At 37.5% G+C, this 24,638-nt stretch overlaps 1 protein-coding gene across 18 annotated transcripts in view; it reads left to right on the top strand.

Moving 5' to 3' along the window:
• LOC104146854 (interleukin-31 receptor subunit alpha) overlaps positions 1-24,638 on the top strand; it is a 48,417-nt gene that overhangs the window by 5,941 nt on the left and 17,838 nt on the right. The window contains exons 1-14 of one of the 18 annotated variants that reach the window (XM_068927431.1): positions 39-431; positions 511-627; positions 1,750-1,926; positions 3,338-3,433; positions 4,029-4,175; positions 6,122-6,206; positions 8,533-8,829; positions 10,213-10,333; positions 13,003-13,187; positions 14,907-15,058; positions 19,391-19,556; positions 20,695-20,777; positions 21,246-21,462; positions 22,784-22,966. In XM_068927431.1, coding sequence (XP_068783532.1) covers positions 6,152-6,206; positions 8,533-8,829; positions 10,213-10,333; positions 13,003-13,187; positions 14,907-15,058; positions 19,391-19,556; positions 20,695-20,777; positions 21,246-21,462; positions 22,784-22,966 — 1,459 coding nt within the window. In that variant the 5' untranslated portion in view covers positions 39-431; positions 511-627; positions 1,750-1,926; ... (1 more) ...; positions 4,029-4,175; positions 6,122-6,151. The other 17 variants (XM_068927430.1, XM_009679099.2, XM_068927422.1 and 14 more) reach the window with 17 other exon arrangements.

Raw genomic sequence — 24,638 nt, 5'->3', positions numbered from 1 at the left:
AAACACAGGGCCCTTCGGTGCAGAACGGGTGCAGAAGGGCGCGGCGCTGCCTGTGGAGCTGAGCCCCCACCCCGTTTGCCAGTACTAGAGCAGAAGAAAGCTGTGCGATGCACGGTTTTGTCCCGGAGCACCCGAGCCTCTGGCATTTGAACGGCTGCAGGGTGCTGCTGGGTCTGTCCCTATACTGCACGATGGGAGCCCGGGCCCCTGGCGGCGGCGGGGGGCCGGGGAGGCTGAGGGGGCGGGCGGAGATCCCCTCCCCTCCCCTCCGCCCCCCCAGCCTTGTTGGGGGCTGCGCCCGCGCGGTGCGCCGGGTGCCCTGAGCCGGGCTCTGCCCGTGCTCCGGCCGCTGGGGCCTGATGCTGCCTTGGTTGTTTCCTGTGCAGCGCTCCGCGCGAGCAAACGCGCTCCTTACCGACTCGTACAATAGGGTATCTCGGTCTTGGGGAAAGCTTTACGCCCGCTTCCCTGCTGCTGGCGCTGCCAATGTTTTCTTTCTCTCACTTACAGGAAAAAGCGTTACCTGTGCTGTGCCTCTAACTTCCCATTTTATTACATCCCTTTCTAATCTTGGAGAGGCAGTGGTTGCAATTCCACGTTCAGAGAAATTCCTGTTCTGCAACTGTGGTAAGTTAAAGGCTTATCTTTCTAACGGAGGTCCTTCTGTGAAGTTTTGTTGATGTTGTATGTGGGAAAGTATGAGCTTCTTCCCTGGGGTATAATCTTTACCAGCAATGCTGTGTGCACGCATTCGAAACTCTTCGGATGGTAATCTCAAATTGAGGTTTGGGATTACACTCTTGTATAACATCCTCTTTCACACAAAGGACTTCAGGCCAAGCAAATCCCTTCAGATTTGCTCGTTTCTTTTGAGTGCATGAGACGGTAAGAATTTAAATTTCCTATTTAGCTAATTGTTTTTCTCTTTTAGGAAGACGATCCTACAGTGATGTGTGTCTTTTGGCAGTGGTTTTGTTTGTGTATACAATGGCATGACTTCTCAAAATGTTTGCAATATATGCAATTTGTGTCAAAGGCAGTACAGGCTGTTTGCCAAGTGTTGGCTGCTTAAATTGTATTCACTCAATTTTTTTCGAAGAGGCATATCTGGATTTCATCTGATTTAAATCAGTATTACCTACACACACTCATCCTTAAATTGGAGAAGCTGCACTGAGCTTCTTTAAGGGACTGCCTGAGTGTTGTGTTTTAAAGAAGAATCTAAAATATTTGAAGCCTAACTTCTGGTCCCTAAATTAAGATGCTGGGCAAGAAAGGGATTTCATGCTTGAAAAAAAACTTAACATATTGGGCAAAAGAATGGAGTAGTCAGTTTGGATTCTAAACTGTCAACAAGGAGGATTTCAAAAGGAAAAGGTGCAGGAAAAAAAAGCTTTGTATGGTAAAGGTAGCTATACCGAAAATGATATGTCTTGATTTCAGTAGACAATTAAAAAAAAAAAAAAAAGCTTGCCTTATTTGGGACTTACAGGGAGTTTTTTCAATTAAAAAACATCTTTCTGGCAGATCTCAGAATGCAGTTGTTTTTAGTGGTTCTCATGGAGATTGGTTTCACATTACCATACCATATTCCAGTCGGCAGCTTTGACTAAGATATTGTTGGCAAAGTTTACACGTTATATCAGAATTAGAGGTAGTAAACAAAAAGGACATAAACCCATGTAAAACCTCTACAAGATGATTTGAGTCAGCAGAGTAAAATGTTTACTATGCAACTGTCTCATACAGGCTAGCACAGGACAAATATATTTAGGACCAAAGAATCCAGAGTGTGCTCAACAGGGTGAAAAGCTTTCTTGGAAAGTAGTGACTTGGAAGGACCTAAGGATCCTTCTAGATGACTACCTCAATTGTTGGGAAAAAGAGCTACTGTTGTGCTTTGATATATGACAAGAGGCGTAGCGGGTAAGTATCTGATAGAGATCTTATGTTCATATAACAGCATAAGTGAGATGCTTAGCATCCAGCAGTAAAAGTGCTGGTGGCCAGGGGAAGGTGAAGATAGCTGCGCACTGGGCTTTACTGTCGTGTTGCATAGTCATTGTACTAATGTGATGGAGACTGTCGCCCCCTCCTGCTCTGACTATTCAGACGTGTTCACTGTTGAGGAAGGGATGTGAAATATTGGAGAACCTTCAAAAGAGAATTAAAAAGTTACCCGAGGGAATGGAAAACAAACCTTTTTAAGGAGGACATGAAGAGTATAACGTTTACAGTTTGTATAAGCTGAGATGAGTACATGTAGGTGTTTGCAGGTGGAGAAGGATATCTGATAGTGGGAGTGGGGAGCAAACCTCTCAGTTATTGTGGAAAATATGGGAAATCAAGTGGTGTGCAGTGATTGCCTGTATTCAGATTAACTCCTAAAAATAAGTATTGTAATAGCAGTTTACGTGCAGAACTCAGCTGAGTCTGTGAGATGAGTTTATAATGTTTTCTAGAATATATGGTTAGATCTGGCTTTCAGAATGCCTGTATTATGTGGATAGGTAGGCTGCAGGGCCATGGTAATATCTTCTGACTGAAAAGAAAGTTGGAAAGTGATGTTTTATGGTCACTTTGTTCTTCTCTTTCCTTCTTGCTGCTGTGGGAGCACAGGATATCTTACAGTTTTCTCAACATTCTTGTAATACTTTCGCACTGCGTTAGGACAATGATTATAATCCTACCTTGTGTTTTAGGGCTCTAGCTGATCACCTGAACAGTCTAGGAAAGTTTTTCTCCTTCTCCTTACCCTGCTTCCCACTTCCAAAACAGTTTGCTAACTGTTATCAAGTGGTTGTGTGTGCCTGTGTGTATTTTACTCTGGAGCATCTGGCATTGGTCTTAGTTTAAGAGGCAAAGCTGGGCGAGGTGGACTAATGCTCTGAAGTGGTACAGAAAATCCTCCCTCTTGTTTTCTGGCTGATGTGTGTTACAAACTACAAGTTAAAACAGTTGCCAGATTTGGGAGGATCTGGCTTGGGGCAAAACTCTCTTGGGAGTTCTTGCCATTCTTTAAAGCATGAGGCACAGATCCTACTGCTAGGACCGTCTGAATTTCTCACCTAATTTCCTGCTATAGTAGAAGCATCTTGGGTTCTGTTTTGTTGTCTGTCATTATCTGAGTTACTGTGCTCAAGGGAAGGGTGCAAAGGCAACCATTATATCTAATAATGTCTTACTGCCTGAAAACATTTGGCACGTAGTCATCTCTCAGGGTAGGCTCTAATGGTGGTAGTCTCTCAGACACTAAGGCTAAGAGGAGGACTGAAAGATCAGACCTGTAGGTGAAGCCTATTTAAGCCCTTGCTAGGCTGTTTTTTCTTTCTCGCAGATAAAGAACAGGGATGACAGTGCAGCTATGAACTCTGCTGTTCTACCTAGCACTATCACCACTTGTAGCAGTATTGATATCCTGCCCTTTCTTTGAGTGAGTATCATCGAATCAGAAATGGTCATGTAGTTTGAATGAGCAAGAGCAGCCTATTTAAAAAAAATTTAATCTTGTTTTGGGGTCATAGTCTTAAAAACTTAATTTTTTAGGGAATAAATTTATTATGAGGTGTAATATATTGCCAAACAAATACATTTTACAACTGTTTTCTCTTGAGCAGCTATACCTTAAGATATATTCAGAGACTTATTTGTTATGCTTGTATTAGTTTACAAAACAATGAATTACTCTATGTAGGAGGTACTGGTTTTTCTATGCAAGTTGCACTTGGGTGGAAATTGGAATTAAAATAGCATTTTATATTAAAATGTGTTAATATTTGATATGTTAAATAGCGTTCTAGCATGAAGGAAAAGGTTTATCAAAACAATTTTGCTTTCATAGCTCTGGGGTGTACTAAACAAAAGAATTGCTATCAGTAGGTTTTAAATGAACTGACTTTTCCTGGTCACTATGTCCTTCAGGACTTTAGAACAAGTGTATCTTATCCTTTTGTGCCTAGTTTTTTTTATTTAGACACTGAAAGAAGAAAACATCTTTCCTGCTTTTTCAATTTCGAGTAATTTTGCAGCTTTTACATGAACAAGTCATTGAACTTTGAAAGAAGTAGAAACAAAGGCTGTATTCTTCCTGGCATCTGTAGAGCAAGTTTCTGCTGTCAAATTTGGCGTAGCCATTTCAAGAGGCTCTGCTCCCCATTGCTCTGTCAAAGGCCTCCGTAAGTCTGATGGTTTCTGTTTTCTTAATGAATTTGTATTGTTTGAGTAATACTTTGAATTTTAAATGATTTTAGTAGATTATGATAGCATTAAGTTTTAATGTAGCTTATCATTTCAAATTTGGATTTTTTTTTAACATAACGTGTGCAAGTCCTATTTAAATGAAGTCCCTATTTTTAAATGTTCAGATTTTAAATCTTATTCATCCTGGCTTGAGGTTCAGCAAACTATTTTTGTATCAGTTAGAGACTGGATTATAAAAGCAGTATGCTCAGCATCATTTACTACAGTGTCTGTCACTTTTCCATGCGTGAGCACGTCAAGGCTTCATCCGTAAGGGTTTGGAGAGTTGGCAAAAGACACCATCTCTCACATCTACTGCTTCCTCCCGTATATTACCATATTGTTCTCTTTGATTTAAGTAGGAAACCTCCCTTTTCCTCTTCTGATGCTCACTGGTTTATTTGCTCTTGATGGCATTAGTCCTGGAAGCTGAGGCTCCCGCACCCCGTTGTCTAGGAAGGAGCCAGCTGTTCCTATTTGCATCATTTGCCTGAAGTGTCCTCTTTCCCACTAAGCTCTATGTAAATACTAATGGATTTGTGCTTTGGAGTTTTGAACATTTATACTTACGGCTTTTCTAAATTAGTCTGTGCATTACATCACACTCAGATGGCCTGGGGGACTAAGTACAGGCTCGGACTCCTGGTGTTCAGCTGTTGGCTGTTCTGGTATCTGTCCCTCCAGATAGTAGCTTGGCACAGTGGAACAGCAGTAGTTGTTACTAAAGACTGAAAGTCAACAACAGCTTTTTATACTTCCTTTTTGCTTAATAGGAAGGCATACCCCATCAGGTTTGGCATTTCCATCAAAGATTTTAAAAATCCTTGACCATTACTGGGCTTACGCTTTGCATGAGCTAAAGACATATGATTTCTTCCATTTATAGATGTACCGTGTTCTTTATTCATAGGCGTAACTGCTAGATTGCATGCAGAAATAGGTGTTTATGTAATTAAAAACAGTCTTAGAACTAAATCTGAATGGAAACAATTTTCTTACCCTGAAACTGGGGGAGGAAAGGTGATTTTTAGAAAGAGTCCTAAATAGAAAGGTTAGTTTTCGTCAGTTTTTCCTCTAACTTCTTAATGTTTTTAAGCTGTAATTATTCTAAGTGGCCTGAATTTCAAAGTAAATGGAAAACCAGTTTTTGGTATTGAGAAAGCCTTGTTTCAGCAACTTTGATATCTTTTTTTGAGACCTTCATTGATTGAAATTGTTCGTTCCTGCAAGTAATGTGGTTTTGATGAATCAAGCATCTTTCTAAACAGCTCTTGTAAGAAGGCATGCTGTTTGTGCTGTTTGTTTACTAGGGGATCTGAATTTAGAGTTAAGTGAAGCACTTCTGAGTTTATGATTGACTTTTTAGTCAGGAATATTCTTTCAACACTTACACGTTCAGTGTCTTAAACAAGTAAACAGGCAAAGACTTAAGCGTGTATCAGCACAGTGACAACCACATAAGACATGAGCATTGTAACTTGCTGAGTTGTTACCCTATCTCTGATTTGTAACTGGCAATTTGCATGTCAAATAACCAGCTACTAATCAGCATTGGAGGAGGTGCAAGGAGATGCAGCAGAGCATTAACTGAACCAAATTAAGAGCTCATTGCCAGGAGGAGAGGTTATGGGAGGTCTCTTCCCTAGATCCCATGCAATCCTCTCCTCTATTGTACTAAATTAGATCAAATCATGCAGTAGGTCTCTTCTGTTTGCTAACTTACGCAAAAGCTGTAGTTGTTTCTGCTTGTTTTTAATTTAGACCCAAGTGAGGTACGTTGAATTTGATTGCTAACTCTTATTACATAAATGTATACAAAGTGTTAAAGTTTCAGCGGCACCTTTGCTTGAAGTATATTAATTTTATTTTTATTTTATGATAGCATTTCCTGCATCTAGTTACTGAAAAGGAAATGTTCTACCATTTGATTTGGATGCTTGTTCTGCTCTGCAGGAGCTCTGCAGCAGGTAGGATGGAAAGCTGCTTGATTATTTGCGTGTGTTGTTAAGAAAGTTTTCTAAAAGATGACCTTTTCTAAATGACGTTTCCAAGAGTTATGACAATGGAAAAAATCTGTTTAATAGAAGTTAGTGATTGGCTAAGTAGTGTACAGTATAGAGCAACAAATTAATTTGGCGTTCTTGATCTCTTTTTGTGGAATGCTAACTGTGATCATTATAGTCTGGGTTTGTTTTCTTCTGTGTATCTTAAAGTTTACCTGTGCAATTATTTCCCTGTTGCACAGGATGTAGGAGGGGCATCTGCATCTGAAAATCGTATCATAGTTTAATTCCTCTTGGGCTGTTGAGACTGGTAAATTTGGAGATCTGCTGACAGAACAAATTAATATTTATGTAACATATGAACATTTAAAGAGCAGTTAATGTTTAAAGTCGTGATACTGGTTTAAGACAAATATTATTGTCAAATATTATTTATTCAGAGATTAATGGAACGACTATCAATTTTTTCACATTATTCCTAACTTTAAGTCAGCAATATCTGAAGATCAGTTTTTAATGTCATAGTTCAACAGTCAGTTTAAGCCCTCTCCCCCCACAGCTGCTGAAGTTGGGAGGGGAAAAAAAATAGTTCTGCTCTCCCTGTAGTTCTGGAGCTCTTTCTGCTTCCATAGGAACAACCGCTAGTGTGGCCAGTTGTGAAGCGGTTAGGAAACTGATTTGAATGACAACTAAATTTCTGCCAGGTTTTTAATTTTCATCAGTACTGGTTTCTTTGTGGTGCACTACACAGATAATTGATTTGGCACAGGAAGGGAATAGCACTGGAGTGAAGGGATGATCAGGGATTAAAAATGCTACTTCTGACAACAGCGTCAGTTTAAACTGGTTAAATTCAATAGTATAGGTTAGTTGGAATAGGATATCACAGTATGGAATAATGCTCTTTGGAATAATGGCTTTGTGACAATGACTGACACTTCACATACAATTTATTTTCTTTCAAACTTAAAATGAAATAGTAATGTGCTATATAATGGCACTCATGTTTTAAAGTTGTTTTGGGATTATAGGGGAGAGGTGCATACGTACAGAGAAACTGGAATGGTACATGGTAGAGCAGTGCAGTTGAATGCTTAAAGTTGATATACAGGCATTTCTGTAGTGGTATTTAGAACAACTAGTAGTACGACTTGGATACAAAAGGAAATAAACATAATTCAATTCACCTAGCAGTTAACGTGCACCAAAAGAGAGAATTATCAGAAAACAAGAAAGAATTTCTTTGCAGGAATGTAGGAATGAAAGGGAACCATAAAAATTGTTTTCTGCTTTCATGTAACAGTTATTAATGTAGTTTGGCACTAAGAAATAAGTATCAGTGAAAAACATAAAAACATCGGTTCCTTGCAGGATGCCAATGAGTGATTCTTGCACTGCTCAACAACTCTGCTGAATTCATTCTTTCAGCCTGCTTTTATATTTTCCTTTTATGTATGTTTCATACGAATTTTGTATTCAATTCCTGTACTATATTAGAGAATATAAATACTATGAAGGTAAAAATATTAATAATATGTCAGAATATATTGGAACTTAATTATAAATTTTAAACCTTAGCAATTTGTTGTGTTTTCTGGTATTCTCCTAGTGATGATACCATCTAAGTCATATATACACTCTTTAAATGTTTTTTAAAAAACTATTCTTATATATGAAAAGACAAAAAGAAAGATAACAGATTGTCCTTTCTTCATTTTCAGCTATTAAAAAAAATTGTTAAATTTTTTCCATTGTTTCTGGGAAGCTGTAGGAACATCATTCTTATACAAAATGTATATTAGTATGATAATTACTATAAACTGAGTTTACAAGCAGTAATGTCAGATTCCAGTGACTGAGCTTTTTACTTGCACTACATTTAAAAAACTTCCCATTGTGCATGAAATAGGTTTAGAAGGGCAAATGGGTTATATAAATATTATTTAAAGAGGTCTGTCTCCCAGTGCCAGCACTCAAGCTGTCACGCCTGTATATTTTCGCTTGAGAGCAAATGCCTTACAAATACCTTTGGAAGTCCCCATTTTAGCTGGGAGACTGGCCCATTCTGGATGACCGCTGTCAACGTTTTCCTAGTGTAGGCGGTGCTGTCATTGGGCTGGGCCTAACACACTGGAAGCAAACCTCCTGAAGCCGCCTCTTTCAGGACATCAGATCTTTCATTGCTTAAATGATCTATAGACATACCTGTTGATAACAAAGTTAGTTATCATTTTTCCACAGGTATTTTAAAAGAAAGCGGGTTATATGATATCTTTGATTTTGTTTTTAGATGAAAACTCTGTCAGAGATGTTGAAATTTTTCCTTCATCTCCTGAAATTGAAAGAGGATCCACCCTGAAACTATTTTGTGTTCTTGGAAAACACTACATGCCTCACAGAAATGCAAGCCACATCATCTGGAAATTGAATCATGAACTGATCACTCAGGAAAACTATAACATTGTCAACGAGACTGTATCTAGTGTAACCATCCATAATTTCACTTACAGCAAAGCACATGTGAAATGTTTCATTAAGTATCTAGGCAAAGAACAACTTTTGGTTCACACTGAAGTTAAATCTGGCTGTAAGTAGAAATATAGGACAATGAAATTAAACATTTTTGAGTAGCTTGTTGTAAAAATTTTATTTTTAAAAGTAATTTTTTTTTTTTAAACTTTTGGCAGTTTTAAGACACCGGTATTCAGGTATCTTCTTTTTTTATCTGAACTAAAGCATGAAATTGCTGTTGTCTCTTTACTGGTGCTAGTCTATAACCTCTCTGACCCTGACTTTTGGTCAGCTGAAGTCAGCGGGTGCTTTTTGTTGAGTTCAGTGAGTATTGGATCTGTCCCTTTGATTAAGTCTCTTGTCTAGCCTAGCAAACTTTTAGCTTCCTCTGGGGAGGATTTCCTCACTGATCTTCTCTTTCATAGAAATTATAACTCTAGTCTCACCTGAAAAAGGTGAAAAAGTAAATATATACATAAAACTGCTCTAATTCTTTGGACAGATTAAGTCCAGATTATATTAATATATGCCTGGGGTCTCTGCTCCAGTAAAAGAGCAATAAATGCAGAGAACTACATCTCTAAAATAAAGAACAGCAGAAATTATTGCCTGTGCCCAGTGTTCAGTGTGCCATAAACTTGTCAATAAAAGGAAGGTCTTTTGAGGTATTATATTGGGTGGAACAGAAAAAATATTTTTTGGAGAGAAGACTTCTTCAACTAAATTATTTAACTGAGAGCAGTTTTCTTCCTTTCAATCGCAATTTCTTCTCAGTGAAGAAGTCTGGCTGATAAAAGATATATTTGAGCGTATTGTATTTTCATAGATGATTTTAGACTATAGAGACTGCAGAGGATTCCCTTTCTACCATCTTGGTCATAAGATAAAGCGAATCCAGAATTAGTGCTCTCTTCAGGGTCATACCGATATGTTTCCCAGGGAGTAGTCTTCTGCCCTATAAGACAATGCAGGCTCCTCAGATTAGCAGTGTTACCAAATATGTGATTAGACATTCTGGGAAGGAACCAAAAAGAGTCTGATATTTCAGAGACGGCCCTCTCTTCCTGGACTTCTGTAGCATTTTTGTTTTTCTTACTGGCTGGACTGGCCTTTAGCTACAGTCACTCTGCAGTAGATGTAGTTAGAGGTTCAGAACAGTGCATTTATTGGCTTGATATGAAGTTATTATTGGGATAATGTAAAAGTACCTTCAAGTCTACTTAACTAAATATTTCTGAGGAGTAATTGGAGCAAATCTTTCTCTCTCCACAGGAAAGAAACAGTGGTTTTGGTTTTGGGAAGAGTTTTGAGGGCAGTAAGAAATGAAATAATAAAAAAGTTCTATGCAAGCCGTTTACTGACGTTTGCTACAATCTGCCTTTTGACTGGCACAAATGGTCTTTAATAAAGTTGTTTATTTTTACCAGAATTAATTCTTTTTTTTTTTTTTTCAATGTAGTTCCACCGGACGCACCAGGAAATATTTCCTGCGTTTATTACTTTGATGCTGAACTTGCTTGTAGTTGGACTTCAGGAAGACAAACGAATCTTACAACAAGCTATACTCTTTATAGAAAAATGTAAGTGTAGAATATATTGGGAACTAGGGTATCGGGGTGAGACTGCTGGCTCCCTTCCCTCATGTTCCAGCTTCTGCGTGAACAAAACCTGGAAGCACCACAGAGTTTAGAGTCAATAGCAGTCCTAAGTCAGTAGACTCAATTTTGAGTTGGTAATGATTGGAAGAGATTACAATCCGATACCTTTTTAGTACTCTGTACGAAAGAAGTGAGCATTTTCAAGCCAATGTTTAGTAGACAAATATTTACATCAAAAGTAACATTTCTTTATACTGTTAAATTAACATTACTAACTAAATCAAAAGCTCAGTGAACCTAGGTGCAGATATCATCTTTTAGGTTATTCTGCTACCAAGTCAGAATGAAGGTGCTTTGTTGGAGTGTTACCTAGAAACTTCTTTTGGTACTAGTTGTCCCCTTCTAGTATGGGAATTTTAAAAAGCTCACTTCTTTCTCTAATGATTTTAAACTGATAATTATTTAAAGCAAAGGCTCTTTTATCCTGCCTGATCATACCAAATATGATTGGAGGTACTAATGTGTTGCACATAGGGATAGAATGTATACATCTTTTAATTTAAGGTGCAAATTTCAAGTTCCTTTACTTATTGGAAGCATATCATGCATTATATATTGTACTCTGAAACAGAACCATTGCAAACCAAAGCCTTCATCTGTATTGTTTGTATAAATGTTTAAAAATTATATAATTTGCGTGTGCATGCAACAAAATATGTTTGGTATTTAACTGCTTCTTGCCAGAGGCTAGCTAGCCAATAAACATGGGTCACAGAAGGTTGCCCTTAGCATGCAAAATATGATCAAATTTTCTTCTGTAATAAATTTACTATTTTAAGGCAACTTCTTTTTTAGCCCCCCAAAAGGCAAAACTGTGTAAGCCAGTTAATGCTAGTAGGGTTTAACGTAGGGTTCTTTGGGATCATAATGCTTCAGTGAAAGAATCAAGTGCTTGTTGTTGGTTTTGGATTGCTCACAGCTGTGGGCTTGTATTTACACATGACAGGTAGTCGTCTCACGCTTTTTAGTATTTTTGAGATTTTTTTCTATTTCAGTTAAATTCTGAGTAGTAAGACTCTTTCTGTAAGTTACTGTGAAAATGATGAAATCAATGTTGTTTCAAGACAGATCTCAGATACAATTTTGAAGGTAGTAGTGCTTTTTTCACTTTTTTTTTGTCCCAAATCAACTTGTCAATCCACTTTTCATAATAGGAAGAGAGCACCACAAGCAATGCTGCCTAATCAAGGCTCTAGCTAATGTGTTCATATGAATGGTTTTCTCAACTGTCTAAAACATCCTTAAACAGGAAGGATTACAGACTTACTGCAAGTTATGTTAGCATATTTAATATTTTTTGTTTAAATGATAGGACAGGAAAAAGTCTCTGGTTTTTGTCTCCAATTTAGGCATGACAGAGCTGGTATTTAGATCTTCCTGAGTTGGAACTCTCTTATTTCTTCTAGTGTTTTTAAGCTTTATAACTTAAAGTTGAGTCTGTGAAACTATTATGTCAGCTACTGAAAATAGGTATCTATTTTGCTCATTCCTGTGCTAGCACAAATTCTTTGGTAACCACACAGTAAGTTGGATTGCAGAACTGTTTCAGGTAAAAATCTAACTTAATTTTAATCCAGATCAACTCCCCTGTCTAGTTTACACATGACTATAAAAGTATTAGTGCAGGGGAGCAGACTGCTATGGATGGAAACAACCGCGCATGTTAGGAAAGGCAGGACTGCGTCCTTTCTCAGCAGTGCAAGCTTATGCTATTTTTAAAAAGTTCATGAAATACCATCTGTAAACTGTTCTTAGTCACATGAATGTTCTGTATTTTTACTGCATAATATGTAATATTTAATACTGATCCCACATATGAGTATTTGCTTGAATTTCTTTAAGGTTAAGTAAAGGGAAACAATTTGTTACTCTTGCATCCCGCTCTACTTACAAAAGTATATGCTGAAAAGAAAATGTACTATCTGTGTGTTCTTTCAGAAAATCTGACAGATTTCTGTTATCTTGCAATAGTTTGGCACTGGTATAATTTGGTTTTTCTTTTTTTCCATATTTAAGATGCATGAAAGTTTGTTATCATCTAGCTCTACCGTGTGGGATGTGTTTCTGTGTTCATAAAACCAGTTATGTTTCTTTTCCTGTATGTCTTTACATGCATGCATGCATATGCACGCATATGTGTGTGTATGTATATGTGTGTGTACACACACACACACATACATATGTATATATATGTATATATAAAGGAAGTCTTGCATGCAATTATCTGATTTACTGCTCCGTTTGAGATTTTAATCTTAAAAAATAAGCCATAGATCCCCTATTAAGGCATTATACTCATTCGTGCTTCTTGGAAGTTGCCTTACTGTTTGCAGTTAGGACTAATTGAGTCTGTGCAGGATATTTATATATATTATTTACTGGTTTAAGATACTACAGAGTGGGTTTGCAGGAGCAGTGCATTTTAAGAATGGTATTTGTTTGCACAAAAATATCATGGTAAAAATGTCTTGCAACCCCCCCAAAACATATAAGTACTAATTAAACCCTAACTTAACAATCAGATCAATTTAATCTAAGAAAATCCAATGATTTCTAACTCTTCCCTTTATTTTTTCCTTTATTTTTTGTAGGATGAGAAAACGAGGTGTGACTATTCTAAATACAGTTGGTTCCAGCTGCCAAAGCAAAACTGAGTCATGTTCATTTTATTACCCAAATACTCCATATAGCAGTTCTTTTTGTTTTCAGGTGAAAGCTGAAAATGTTTTGGGTGAAGCCTCATCAGACTGTGTTCCTATAGCTATGGAAAAAATAGGTAATTAAAAAAAAGTTAACTGGGGATAAAAACATGCTACATGTTGACCTGACTGTACCCTCCCTAGTCCCCACCTACTTCCCTCCCCCACCCCCCTAAGTACAGCAGTTGTACAGCTTTGAGGATGCTGAAACAAATTGTGTGATCAAAGTTTATATTTAGGAGAAATTACGAAAAATAATCTTTTTGATATAATAGTTTTGAAACTATTATTTGGGTTTGATTTTTTTTTTGTTTGTTTTGAAATTGAGTTTAGCTTTGAAATGCCATCTAATTCTAATTGTTAATTAAAATTACTAAGTCCCTGAGGTTGAACTTATTTAGAATTTAACAAACTGTTTCATCCTTCTCAATTCTTACTTCATCAACATTTGGATGCTTCCAGTTTAGGTAAAGTTATACTTGTATACATCTAAGTGAAGGAAGTCTCTTATTACATTGTGACTGATTGCATCTTCCTATGCAGTTCTTTGAACTGATTGGAACAGGCATCAATTTTCAGAAAAACTGTTCTTTCTAAGGTCTTACAGATAGGTGATTAAAAATGATAGTGTCGTATCCATAATATGGAGCATCCAGCTACAGCAATAGTTTAGCTAACGTCTGAAGTAGCTTTTGTAAATTACTGAGTTTTTATTATTAACTAGTAAAGACTATGTGCTAAAACTCTGTCAGACTAAGTGGTACTTGGACTGTACTTGTGGTTTTTTGAGTGATGCTGCACATCAGTGCAGAATCTGGCTGTAAATGAACAGATGCTATCGTAACTTCACCAGTCTTTCCGTCACTTACTCCGCTGTTCTCCTTCCTGGTTAGGAATGTAAAATAAATCTCCTGTCCTGCAATTCCTGGGAGTGACAATAATGTATCTGTCTCTTCTCCCTCTGTGCTGTGTTGCATTTTCCTCTGTTGATTTTGGTGTAGTTTACCAAGATTATGATCTGAGTAGGATAAGGCCAGCATGGTTATTCTTCCCTACATAATGCACATTTCTGTAGTACTTTTTTTTCCAATGCACGTGACAGGTTGTGGAGTTTTATTCGGTTTGCTGGCTCACGTGAGATGTTGATGCTAAGGCTGAAACTAGGAGGAGTCCAAGCTAGAAAACTTTCCTTGAACCATACTGTGTGGAACATATGCACCTGTATTACAGTAGTATTGTACTTCTACTTGGACCCTATATGTTAGATTCAGCTACTCCGTATTTTACAGGGTATTCATGTCACTGCACTGCTACATAATCATGCAAGGTAAAATTTTGATTATAGTAAAGAAGTTTAAAGGGGAGTCAATTATCTGATGCTCAATGCAAACGAGAAGCAAAGACAACCCCTTCAGTTGAGTTCTTTTGCTGCAACACTCTAACAGTTCGCAAACCTTAAGCTCCTTTACTCCTTGCATTCAAGCATGTTAAGTATCCCAGCTCCAGACTTTGGTAGTATTCTTCAAGACTGATATGGATGAAAGAAAATCTGCACATCTATTTGAGAGTGAGTTTGTTAGTATTAACTTAGTTGTGTGCAATGTCTCTTATAAATAACTTCCCATATGTAGATTTAATGTCTATAAAATGCATCATTATGTGTATACTCTAATAGAAAATACATTATATGGATAGTAGTTTAACTTCTTGGAATCCATATAGCCCAAGCAATTCTAAGCTTTTATATAAAGCTTTTTTTTTTTTTTCCTGTTAATGCTCTTATTTCTCCATTCTAGAGAAATTTGAACCTCCTGAAATACTTTCAGTACAAAAAATTGCTGGCATAAAGCAGTTGCTTACAGTAACCTGGAAAAAACCTGAGAAGATTATACCTTCGCAAGACTTAAACTGCCGAGTTCGATACAGAAACTTGTATTCAAACTTTTCGGTAAGCTGTGCAGTTTTCTTCCTAATTTTAGCTTGTTTGTGACTAACTTTATTAATGTTATAAAATGATAATGAGAAAAAGGAAAGAAGTAATTAGAACTAATAGAGAGTGCCTGAGGACTGGAAGAAAGCCAGTGTCACTCCAGTCTTCCAAAAGGGCAAGAAGGAGGAGCCAGGGAACTACAGGCCTGTCAGCCTCACCTCCATCCCTCCACTAAGCGTGTGGAGGACGAGAAGGTGATCAGGAGTAGTCAGCATGGATTCACCAAAGGGAAATCGTGCTTGACCAATCTGATAGCCTTCTCTGATGGAACGACTGGCTGAGTAGATGGGGGCAGTGCAGTGGATGTTGTCTGCCTGGACTTCAGCAAGGCTTTGGACACTGTCTCCCATCACATCCTCATAGGTAAACTCAGGAAGCGTGGGTTGGATGAGTGGAGAGAGAGGTGGATTGAGAACTGGCTGGATGGCCGAGCTCAGAGGGTTGTGGTCAGTGGTGCAGAGTCTAGTTGGAGGCCTGTAGCTAGCGGTGTCCCCCAGGGGTCAGTCCTGGGTCCAGTCTTGTTCAATGTGTTCATCGATGACCTGGAGGAAGGCACAGAGTGCCCCCTCAGCAAGTTTGCTGATGATACTAAACTGGGGGGAGTGGCTGACACCCCAGAAGACTGTGCTGCCATTCAGAGGGACCCGGACAGGCTGGAGAGTTGGGCGGAGAGGAACCTCCTGAAGTTCAACAAAGGCAAGTGCAGGGTCCTGCACCTAGGGAGGAATAACCCCAAGCAGCGGTCCAGGCTGGGGGTTGACCTGCTGGAAAGCAGCTCTGCCGAGAAGGACCTGGGAGTCCTGGTGGACAAGTCAAGCGTGAGCCAGCAGTGTGCCCTCGTGGCCAAGAAGGCCAATGGTCTCCTGGGGTGCACGAGGCAGAGTGTTGCTAGCAGGTCGAGGGGGGTGATCCTTCCCCCTCTACTCAGCCCTGGGAGGCCTCACCTGGAGGACTGTGTCCAGTGCTGGGCTCCCCAGTGCAAGAGAGACATGGCCCTACTGGAGAGAGTCCAGCGGAGGGCTACAAAGATGATGAGGGGACTGGAGCAACTGTCTCATGAGGAAAGGCAAGACAGCTGGGCCTGTTCAGTCTGGAGAAGAGGAGGCTGAGAGGCGATCTCATCAACATGTACAAGTATCTGAAGGGAAGGTGTCGCGGGGATGAGGCCAGCCTCTTCTCCGTGGTGCCCAGCAACAGGACAAGAGGCAACGGGCAAAAACTGAACCACAGGAAGTTCCGTCTGAACCTGAGGAAAAACTTCTTCACTGTGAGGGTGACAGAGCACTGGACCAGGTTGCCCAGAGAGGTAGTGGAGTCTCCCTCCCTGGAGATATTCAAAACCCGTCTGGATGTGATCCTGGGCAATATGCTCTAGGTGACCCTGCTTGAGCAGGGAGGTTGGACTGGATGATCTCCAGAGGTCCCTTCCAACCTAAACGATTCTGTGATTCCGTAATAATAAAATCTAGTTATTTTAGTGGAAGGTAATTAGGTATTCATGATCTTATGATCGTTGTTTCATTGTCTAGGATGAACTGATCACTTCCTTTTGGTTAATGTCTATTTTGGTACATACCGTCCTTACAAACCTTTCTGTGAAAGGTTCAGGGATGACCTGTTACACAGAGAATCAGTCAAAATACTTAAATTTCCATGTTACATTCTGGTGATGAAAACAGCATTGACTCTCAACCACAATAATTGTAAGATAGAATAATGGTCCACTAATTTTCAAGTGAATTAAAGTATTAATTTTGTAATATAGAAAACAAGGGAAGTTATTCTTCCTGAATCTATCTTTCTGACACTTAAAGAGCATACTAGAAACACAATGTTGTTTAGTCTTTTGCTACTTTAGTTTCATCCAAATGGTCTATTCTGATGCTTCTCACTATGGAAGCAATTTCATTTACAGTGTTAATGTGTCCTCTTCCAAATTTAAGAATGAGTCAGGTGGTTTGACTTTTTCTAAGCTCATTAAGCTCTAATGTCTGTCTTCACTTCAGTATTTTGCACATTAAACTTTTAATTCTGAGAGAGAAGAAAAATTCATCAAGGAAACTAATAGTAGTTCTCAGAACTTTAAAGAAGTTCCTGATTCCTAAACTGTTTCTAATTAGCATCCTTCTCATGTTCTCATGCCTAAGTTTCTTTACTGCAGATATGAAATATTAGTTATTGGATTGTGGATTTAATATCCTGGATGATGGGCAGGATGGCTCTAGTCCACCCTGGGTATCGGAGAATGGATTCAGTTATTTAAAAGATCACTTCAAGATGTTTGGAGAACGTCTTTGTAGTCAAAACACTCTTGTCCTTGTGATGCTTACATGCATATGGGATCATTCCGAAACGTTGAAAATGTTCACATTTTTGGCCAAGTTACAGCTTTATCTTCTCTTTACAGCTTTTGTGTCTATTTGTTAGCGCTTGCATAAGAAATCACTCATCTAGTTTTTCATTATCAAACTATACAACCATCTTCGTTCTCAGGGTTTCTGCTTTCATCCGCAGACCTTCAAGAGAAAAACTGCTAACAATGATGAGGAAAGATGGTTTCAGTGAGTTTAGTTCTGTAGGAGCTTGGGCAAGCATTGTTTGTAGTTTTATCCTTTGCCAATCCAATGGTAATGGCCAAAGATGACAGCCTCAAATAAGTATCTTGATATAGGAACTGCTTTTCTCTCTCTGAGTGCAGATATGCAAAACAAATGTGTTTGAGCAAATGACTATTTTCCTGACCCCTTAAGACTATCTACCAAAAGAATCTAAAGAGTTTGTTGTGGACTATGAAAGACAGATTACCTATTTTTCCACTTGCATATACTTAGTTTCTAATTATAATTAAATATTGTTTACAGCCTTTTGTCAAGTTACTAAAAGATAGACCATATCTCTGCGATTGCATGTTGAGTTCTGCAGGAAATTGATGATGGTTTTGAAGCCACTTTTATTATGGGTTGGCTACCTACCAGTATTTTAGCTCCCAGAATTCATCCTCATAGATGCATTTTTCTTTTTTTGACAATGAGTTTGAGATCAGAATGGACTAAAATTTTCAGAGGTTGAGGGTTGTTTCATTAGGCAGTGCAGTTCCCATACTGTTTTTTAAAGGCATGGCTGTCTGCTTGTTGCATTGTTGGTCTGGCACACTTTTCAGCGGAAGGCTCCCCTGATAAGACTGGTGCTCCATCACAGGTTTGTGATTCTGTTCTTGTGCACTAGCATGACATTGCTGCTTGAATTTTGCTCCCAAGAACAGAATCCCCTTTATTCTGAAAATTACCTTTGACATTGGAGAGTTTAGCTAGCTTGAAAATTTTATTTTAGCATTTATATTTTTCAGTTTTTTGTAATTTGAAGGGGAAGAGAGTAGTGGGCAACTGGTTAATTTTTGCAGTTTGGAGAAGACGCTTATGTCAGTATAGTGACTCCATCAGTCCTTCTGTATATGAACACTTAAAATGCCTTTTTGTATTGGCATCAGCTTTGCTGCACTTCATGTCTTCTTTCACCTTTTATTTTGGAACAACCTTCTAGTTTCTGACTTTCCAACAGTGATATTTTTTTTTGTAAGGATGACCTATATTTGATATTACTTTGTCATTACTCTTCAAAGAAGGTACTGCATTAGTTATTTCCTCCTACTCTTGTCTTCCTTCACAGTTGAAAGGATTACATCTTCCAGGATTTTTTTCGTAGTACCAGAACTTTCTGTATTTCCCTTGATTTTTACATTTTAATTAAAAGTTGATGAACCTTGGGGATGCCTACAGCCACATTGTTACATAGCTAAGAGCTACAATACCTTGTATCTCAGGCAAAAACACAGAAGTACACACTGACTCACAAGCTACAGGTGATCACTGCTTCCCAAGGCGTGGCACTGCTGTGATATAGAGCTGTATCCAGGGCAGTATGATGATACTGCCTTTAGCAATACCCATTTGCTAAATAACACCTTGGCAGTGCAGTTATCTAGCTCCTTCTGCACCTGCTCACCTGCTCTAGAACTGCTTGTGAGCTGCATGCAGTTCAAACCACAGGTTAGTCAGCCCCGACCTAGTTCAGGCTCAAGTTTCTCAAAGCCGGCAGTTTTACAGGAAGAATAAGGACGCTATACATGAAATATAAAACACAAAATAAGTAGTTTTGGGGTTTGGAGGAGTGAGATGGGAAACAATGAAAGGTATATCCTTTGATTTATATATTTTTTTGATACATTAAGTCAAGTACGTACTGCATCCTCCTTTTACGCTGAATTATTTTTGTTCATATATCTGCTTGTAGGAAACTGTAACTGTCAACCTGACTTCTGGAGAGAAAATAGCATCACTTAATCTCACAGGTCTGTGGGATTCCACAGAGTATGCAGTTGCTATTCAGTGTATCAGTGTTGAATCAAAATTTTGGAGTGACTGGAGTAGAGAGAGAATGGCAAGCACGGAAGAGAAAGGTAGACTAAAAATTTACAGTGTATTTTTCTTTGGATATACTTTGGGATGTTAGAATTTAATAATAAAAAACATTATTTTTGGCATAATATCAGTCTATTGAATTTAGAGTTTTTTTTTTAAAAATGCACATTTGTTCTCAGTTTAAATATAGAGGGTGAAAACTGAAAGGAAGGCAAGAGCAATGAATGGAGAAGAATATGAAAGGGAATTTAAATACAAAGGAAAAAATGAATAGAGAGAAAGGAAGACAGGAAAAATTGAGAATGCAGATGGAGAATAAACACATGTGCTAAATAGTATTGTAGCAAAAGCGTGCGTGGTGAGAATGTGTAATAAAATATAAGCAGAGAAATTAAATTGCCAGTTAAACAAGACAAGCAAATCTCCTCTATAAGTTAACAAAATAAAGCAGAAGGAAATACCATCTTTTTCCTGTTATTTCTGTACTATATAAAGTACACAGTTTTAGAGGAAACTCTTTAATGTCTAGAATACTAAAAAATTTGAAGAGTAAATGACTAGAACATTGATAATTCGGAAATATTACATAAATCAAGTATTACTTAAAACATACATCTATACATATACACACAAACATAACCATATATATATATTGAAACTGTTTTTCAGCTCCTCTTTCTAGCACTATTTACCTCAAAATGAACCAAGATATTAGAGAATCTACTACATATTCTACAATCAACAGGTTAAGATAAATTATTTTATACAGTGCTGTCAATGTGCATAGTGCATCAATGTAAGATAATGTCTTTGCCCTAAGAATTTAATAATCTAACTAAAATGTCTGTGGTTAAAAAATGGCAGTCAGGAAAGAGATGGAATAAATATTTTTTGAGTATAATGCAGTGTCTGAAATCTGAAGAAAGGGAAATTAAAGGACAGGAAAGTTTTGAGAAGGACAAGGAAGCTGCAAGCTGCTTAGAAAGGAAGCTATACTGATCAGGGGAAAAGGGCATAATATTACAAATACAAGGAAAGACTTATTTTTAATAAGTTGATCTTGGGCTGTATTTTTGAAGCCTTTTGTTTTTACCATACTGGCCATATTTTTACCATATTTTGCAATATTAAAGACATTTCAAGTTTGTTTTTTTTTTTTTTTTGGTCTTTAAATAGCTCCCTCAGAAAAAGTGGATTTATGGAGGGTAATTGAATCTTCACATTCAGCTGGACATAGATCTGTACATCTTATGTGGAAGGTATATATACTTTTTGTGATTTGATGATCACAGTGGTGTCTTGCAGTAGATGTTGCATTCAGGCATTGTTATGTTAGACCACTTCTTAATTTATTAGAAGTTTTTAAGAAGTTTTTACTCTCTTATAATAAAATTATTCTTAGAGCACAATGTAGCATTATAAAGTATTCAAGATATAACAACAGTAACATGATGGAAATAAAACATACTTTCTAATTGTTTACAGAACTGCTATTATGAAGTAGTGAGATGTTCTGACAAATCTATGTTGAGTAGCAAAATGATGACCTTATTGTGAACTAGAGTATGTTTACAATCAAAAACCCGAATGTTTTCCTCCCTCCCTCCCTCCCTCCCCCTTCCTCTCTCCATTATCTTGGTTGTATGTAGCTAAAATGTTTGAATACAGTATATACTTTTGATTATATAAACAGCACTGTGAAACACTAATTACTTTTTTTTTAATAGCTATTAAATCACTTTCCATCACCTGGGAGAATTCTAGGCTACAGAATACTGTATTTTCCAGAAAACAGTGCTGCTCTTAAAATGATGAACATCACTACTGATGAGAAAATTATTTTACTTTTAAATGAAGAGGCGTATATAATATCTGTTACTGCCTATAACTCTGCTGGAGATTCTCCTGAAGCTATTTTGAGGATTCCATCTACTGATGAAAAAAGTAAGATTTCTGAATATTGCAATATATTTTTCTCATTACGCCAAATGATTTTTTTGACATCTGTTCAAGTTCAGGTGTAGCAGAAGCAAAATTGTGCCTAGGATTTTTTTCCCCTAGAACTGTAAATAGGAGAGGCTGTACAAAGATGTATAGTCCATTACTCTTCTGGCAGTGGGGGAACATCAAGTCTTTCTGCTTTATTTAATATGTTGAAAGTTGCAGAGACTAAATTGAATAGCATACCCCAGAACAGAAGAGAAATTAAGATTGCTGGTATAATGTTATCTTTCTGGTTGCCGTATTTTGTTATCAGGTATGGTATTTCCTTTATGTAAGATTATTGTTGAGGCTCTATTATATTATTAATTTATTTTAATCTTGGACATCCCAGATATATCCCCACCTAATTTGGTTTTACCTGTCGGCCACCTCATGAAATTTGTTACCGCAGAATGTTATTACAGTGCATTAAACGATGTCATATAAACAAAAGACGTGTTTAATGGAAGTCTTTAAGATGCCTTAATGGAAGCTGAGAGAAACATGTTTCTGTTCTCATATGCGTTCCCAAAGAATACCCAGTTCTATCCATTGTCAGGGACAGGAAGCTGGTCTACTCCAGCACATTAGTTATGTTCCTTGGCTCTTAGTTGAATTCTGGTATCTCCTTTAACCTTGTATTGCAACATTCTGCTGCCTACCCACACTGCAGAAGGGAGGTTGTGTTTGACACTGAATCACTTCTACATCAGTTTTTTTCATGGAAAAAAAGTGTACGTGGTCCTCTGAGATTGCGCAGTCACATTCCAATCTAATCAGAAAATTGGATACGTAGACATGATGTCATCTTGTCCTAAAAGCTACCGACTACCTCTCTATCCACTTCTGTATCCCACAGTAAGAGACTTCCCATCTCCTTCTGTGTTGTGACATATTTTTTTTTACGTTAATCTTTTTTTCCCCACTCTTTTGAAAGGTTGAGTTTTAACTCAGCCTTATATTACCTCTGTTCTGCAGCTTGACAGTTCCCTTTTGCTTAATTGTCTCTGAACTTGCTGGTTTGGTTTGCTGACTGTTTCTTTTTGAAGTCTCAGTCAAATTTTCTGTATCTGCACTACTTGCATTTTGATTACAAGTTTAACTACATACATGAGAACGTACATAAAAATAAAGCAGTGTTTTACAACCTCCACTTTTTTTTAATCTTGTCAAAGCCTCGTGTTCTTCTAAAGAAACAATCTCAGTTTGCTATCACTAAATTGTTTTCTTACTGCAGTTTTTATTCAGATTAAATTTGTAACATATTCTGTTAAATTTTTAGCTTCTCAGATCATTGAAACAGTGAGGACCTTTACAGCAAATGAAGAAGTGGCTGTGGAGTGGATGTCCTCCAGATCAGAAGTAACCAGATACGTTGTTGAGTGGTATGAGGAACTGGAGCCAGATCCTTTTCGTAGATCATGGCAATATATATCAAATTCTACAAACTGGAGAACTAACAAAAGTATGCTAATTTACCCATTATAGCTGTGACAATGTACAGACGTACATGTATTTGTACGTAGACTGGAAAGCAGAAACAACGATGAAGTCACAAGGGAGCGGTTTTTGAAAATAAAGTTAGCGTTATTGCTTTATTTTCTGTCAAACTGATCATTTTCATACTTGAAGTATGTGCTTAAAAGAGCAAAGGGGATTAAGATATCTAACTTCCACTGGCTTCTAGATAAAGGTAACAGGAATTGGGTATTTGCCTTTATATCACCTTTGAGATCCCCTTTGATCCTGATCCAGAACACCATACTGTGAATTGTATCACAGTATGCACATAAAGCATAATAGTATTGATATTTAAGAGAATGCATAAATTTAATATTAAAAGATTTGAAGTCTTGCAGCTTTTCTTAGAATATTTTAAAAATAAGAGTATTACATGTTTTACTGAAATCTCTGCATATATTTTAACAGCAATTTTAACTGTCTCAAATTTTCACACACCATGCAAGACAGTATTTGTTCCCATATAAGATTCAAGCACTTATGTGGCATGATTTTTCTGGCATGAAATTTCAAGTAGGGAGGCCTGACAGATGCCCACTATTTTAACAGAGATATCTAGAGCCAAAAAACTGAATTCAAAGATGAGAAGTAGCATGTGTCTTCATGTGTGATAGAGGAAGAACAAGAAATCTGAAAGAGGATTTCGGGGGAATATTCCTTTAAAATAAATAAATGGAGCGACTGGTCAATCTGGCATGTTAAATATCTAAGGCATTTCTTAGATGTTTGAGTAGCCTTAAGATGCACTGACAAATAGGTGAGGATCTGCTCACCTTTTTCTTTGAGGCCTACTCTTTTAATTGCAAAACTCTCTAAATAGTAATGATTTGGCTATGTGTATGTAGTTGCCATAGAAAATCTAACTTTACAACAGTGTGTAGAGGTCAAGAAAAGTGTACAAAGGGAAAATTGTGAATGTTAATATCAATGTGAATATCCCTAGCATGCTATTTTTAGCTAATAACATAGAAATGCATCTGCTCTTCTTTTCATACATCTGAATATTTATTTTACAAATACAGGAACAATGGTTAAAATGGTTAATATATATTAAAAAGTGAATTTTGGTTTATTTCTTCTTTGTTTTTCTATGGGTGAAATTAAATTTATTAAATTTGGAGGTCACTCATGTTCATGTAAGGATCTTTCTGAATCCCACATCAAGGGAAAAAATTTCAGTCTTCAGGAAACAAGTACTCCGCATTTTCTGAAGTGGAAAGGAACACACGGGTTGTTAATGGTGACAGTCTAGCTTGCCTATGAAATTTGTTTTACTGGTTCAGACAACACTGCTTTATAAAAGTAGTGTTTCTGACACAGTAAAAATAAAGAAACTACTTGAAATCAAATTCAAGAACAGTTGATTACACTTTGAACTAAGATGGATAGATTCTGAGTCTTATGCTGAAAATTGCTCTGTGCTATTCCAACAAGTTACTGTAAGGAATGAAATGCTATTTATTAACTCAGTTAAAATTCCTTGCTCCTAAGCATGGGGCAGACCTTTGGTTACCCTAAACATAAGTCATACTTGACATTTCAAGGCAACTTTGACCTTACTGTTGCTCAGGCCTATTTCTGTCATTCTTTTGTGGAATTATTTTAGAGAAGCATGT

The sequence above is a fragment of the Struthio camelus genome, chromosome Z, assembly GCF_040807025.1.
Source record: "Struthio camelus isolate bStrCam1 chromosome Z, bStrCam1.hap1, whole genome shotgun sequence".
Taxonomy (NCBI): domain Eukaryota; kingdom Metazoa; phylum Chordata; class Aves; order Struthioniformes; family Struthionidae; genus Struthio; species Struthio camelus.
Note: the sequence above shows the minus strand (reverse complement) of the source record. Positions and strands in the feature narration are given on the sequence as shown.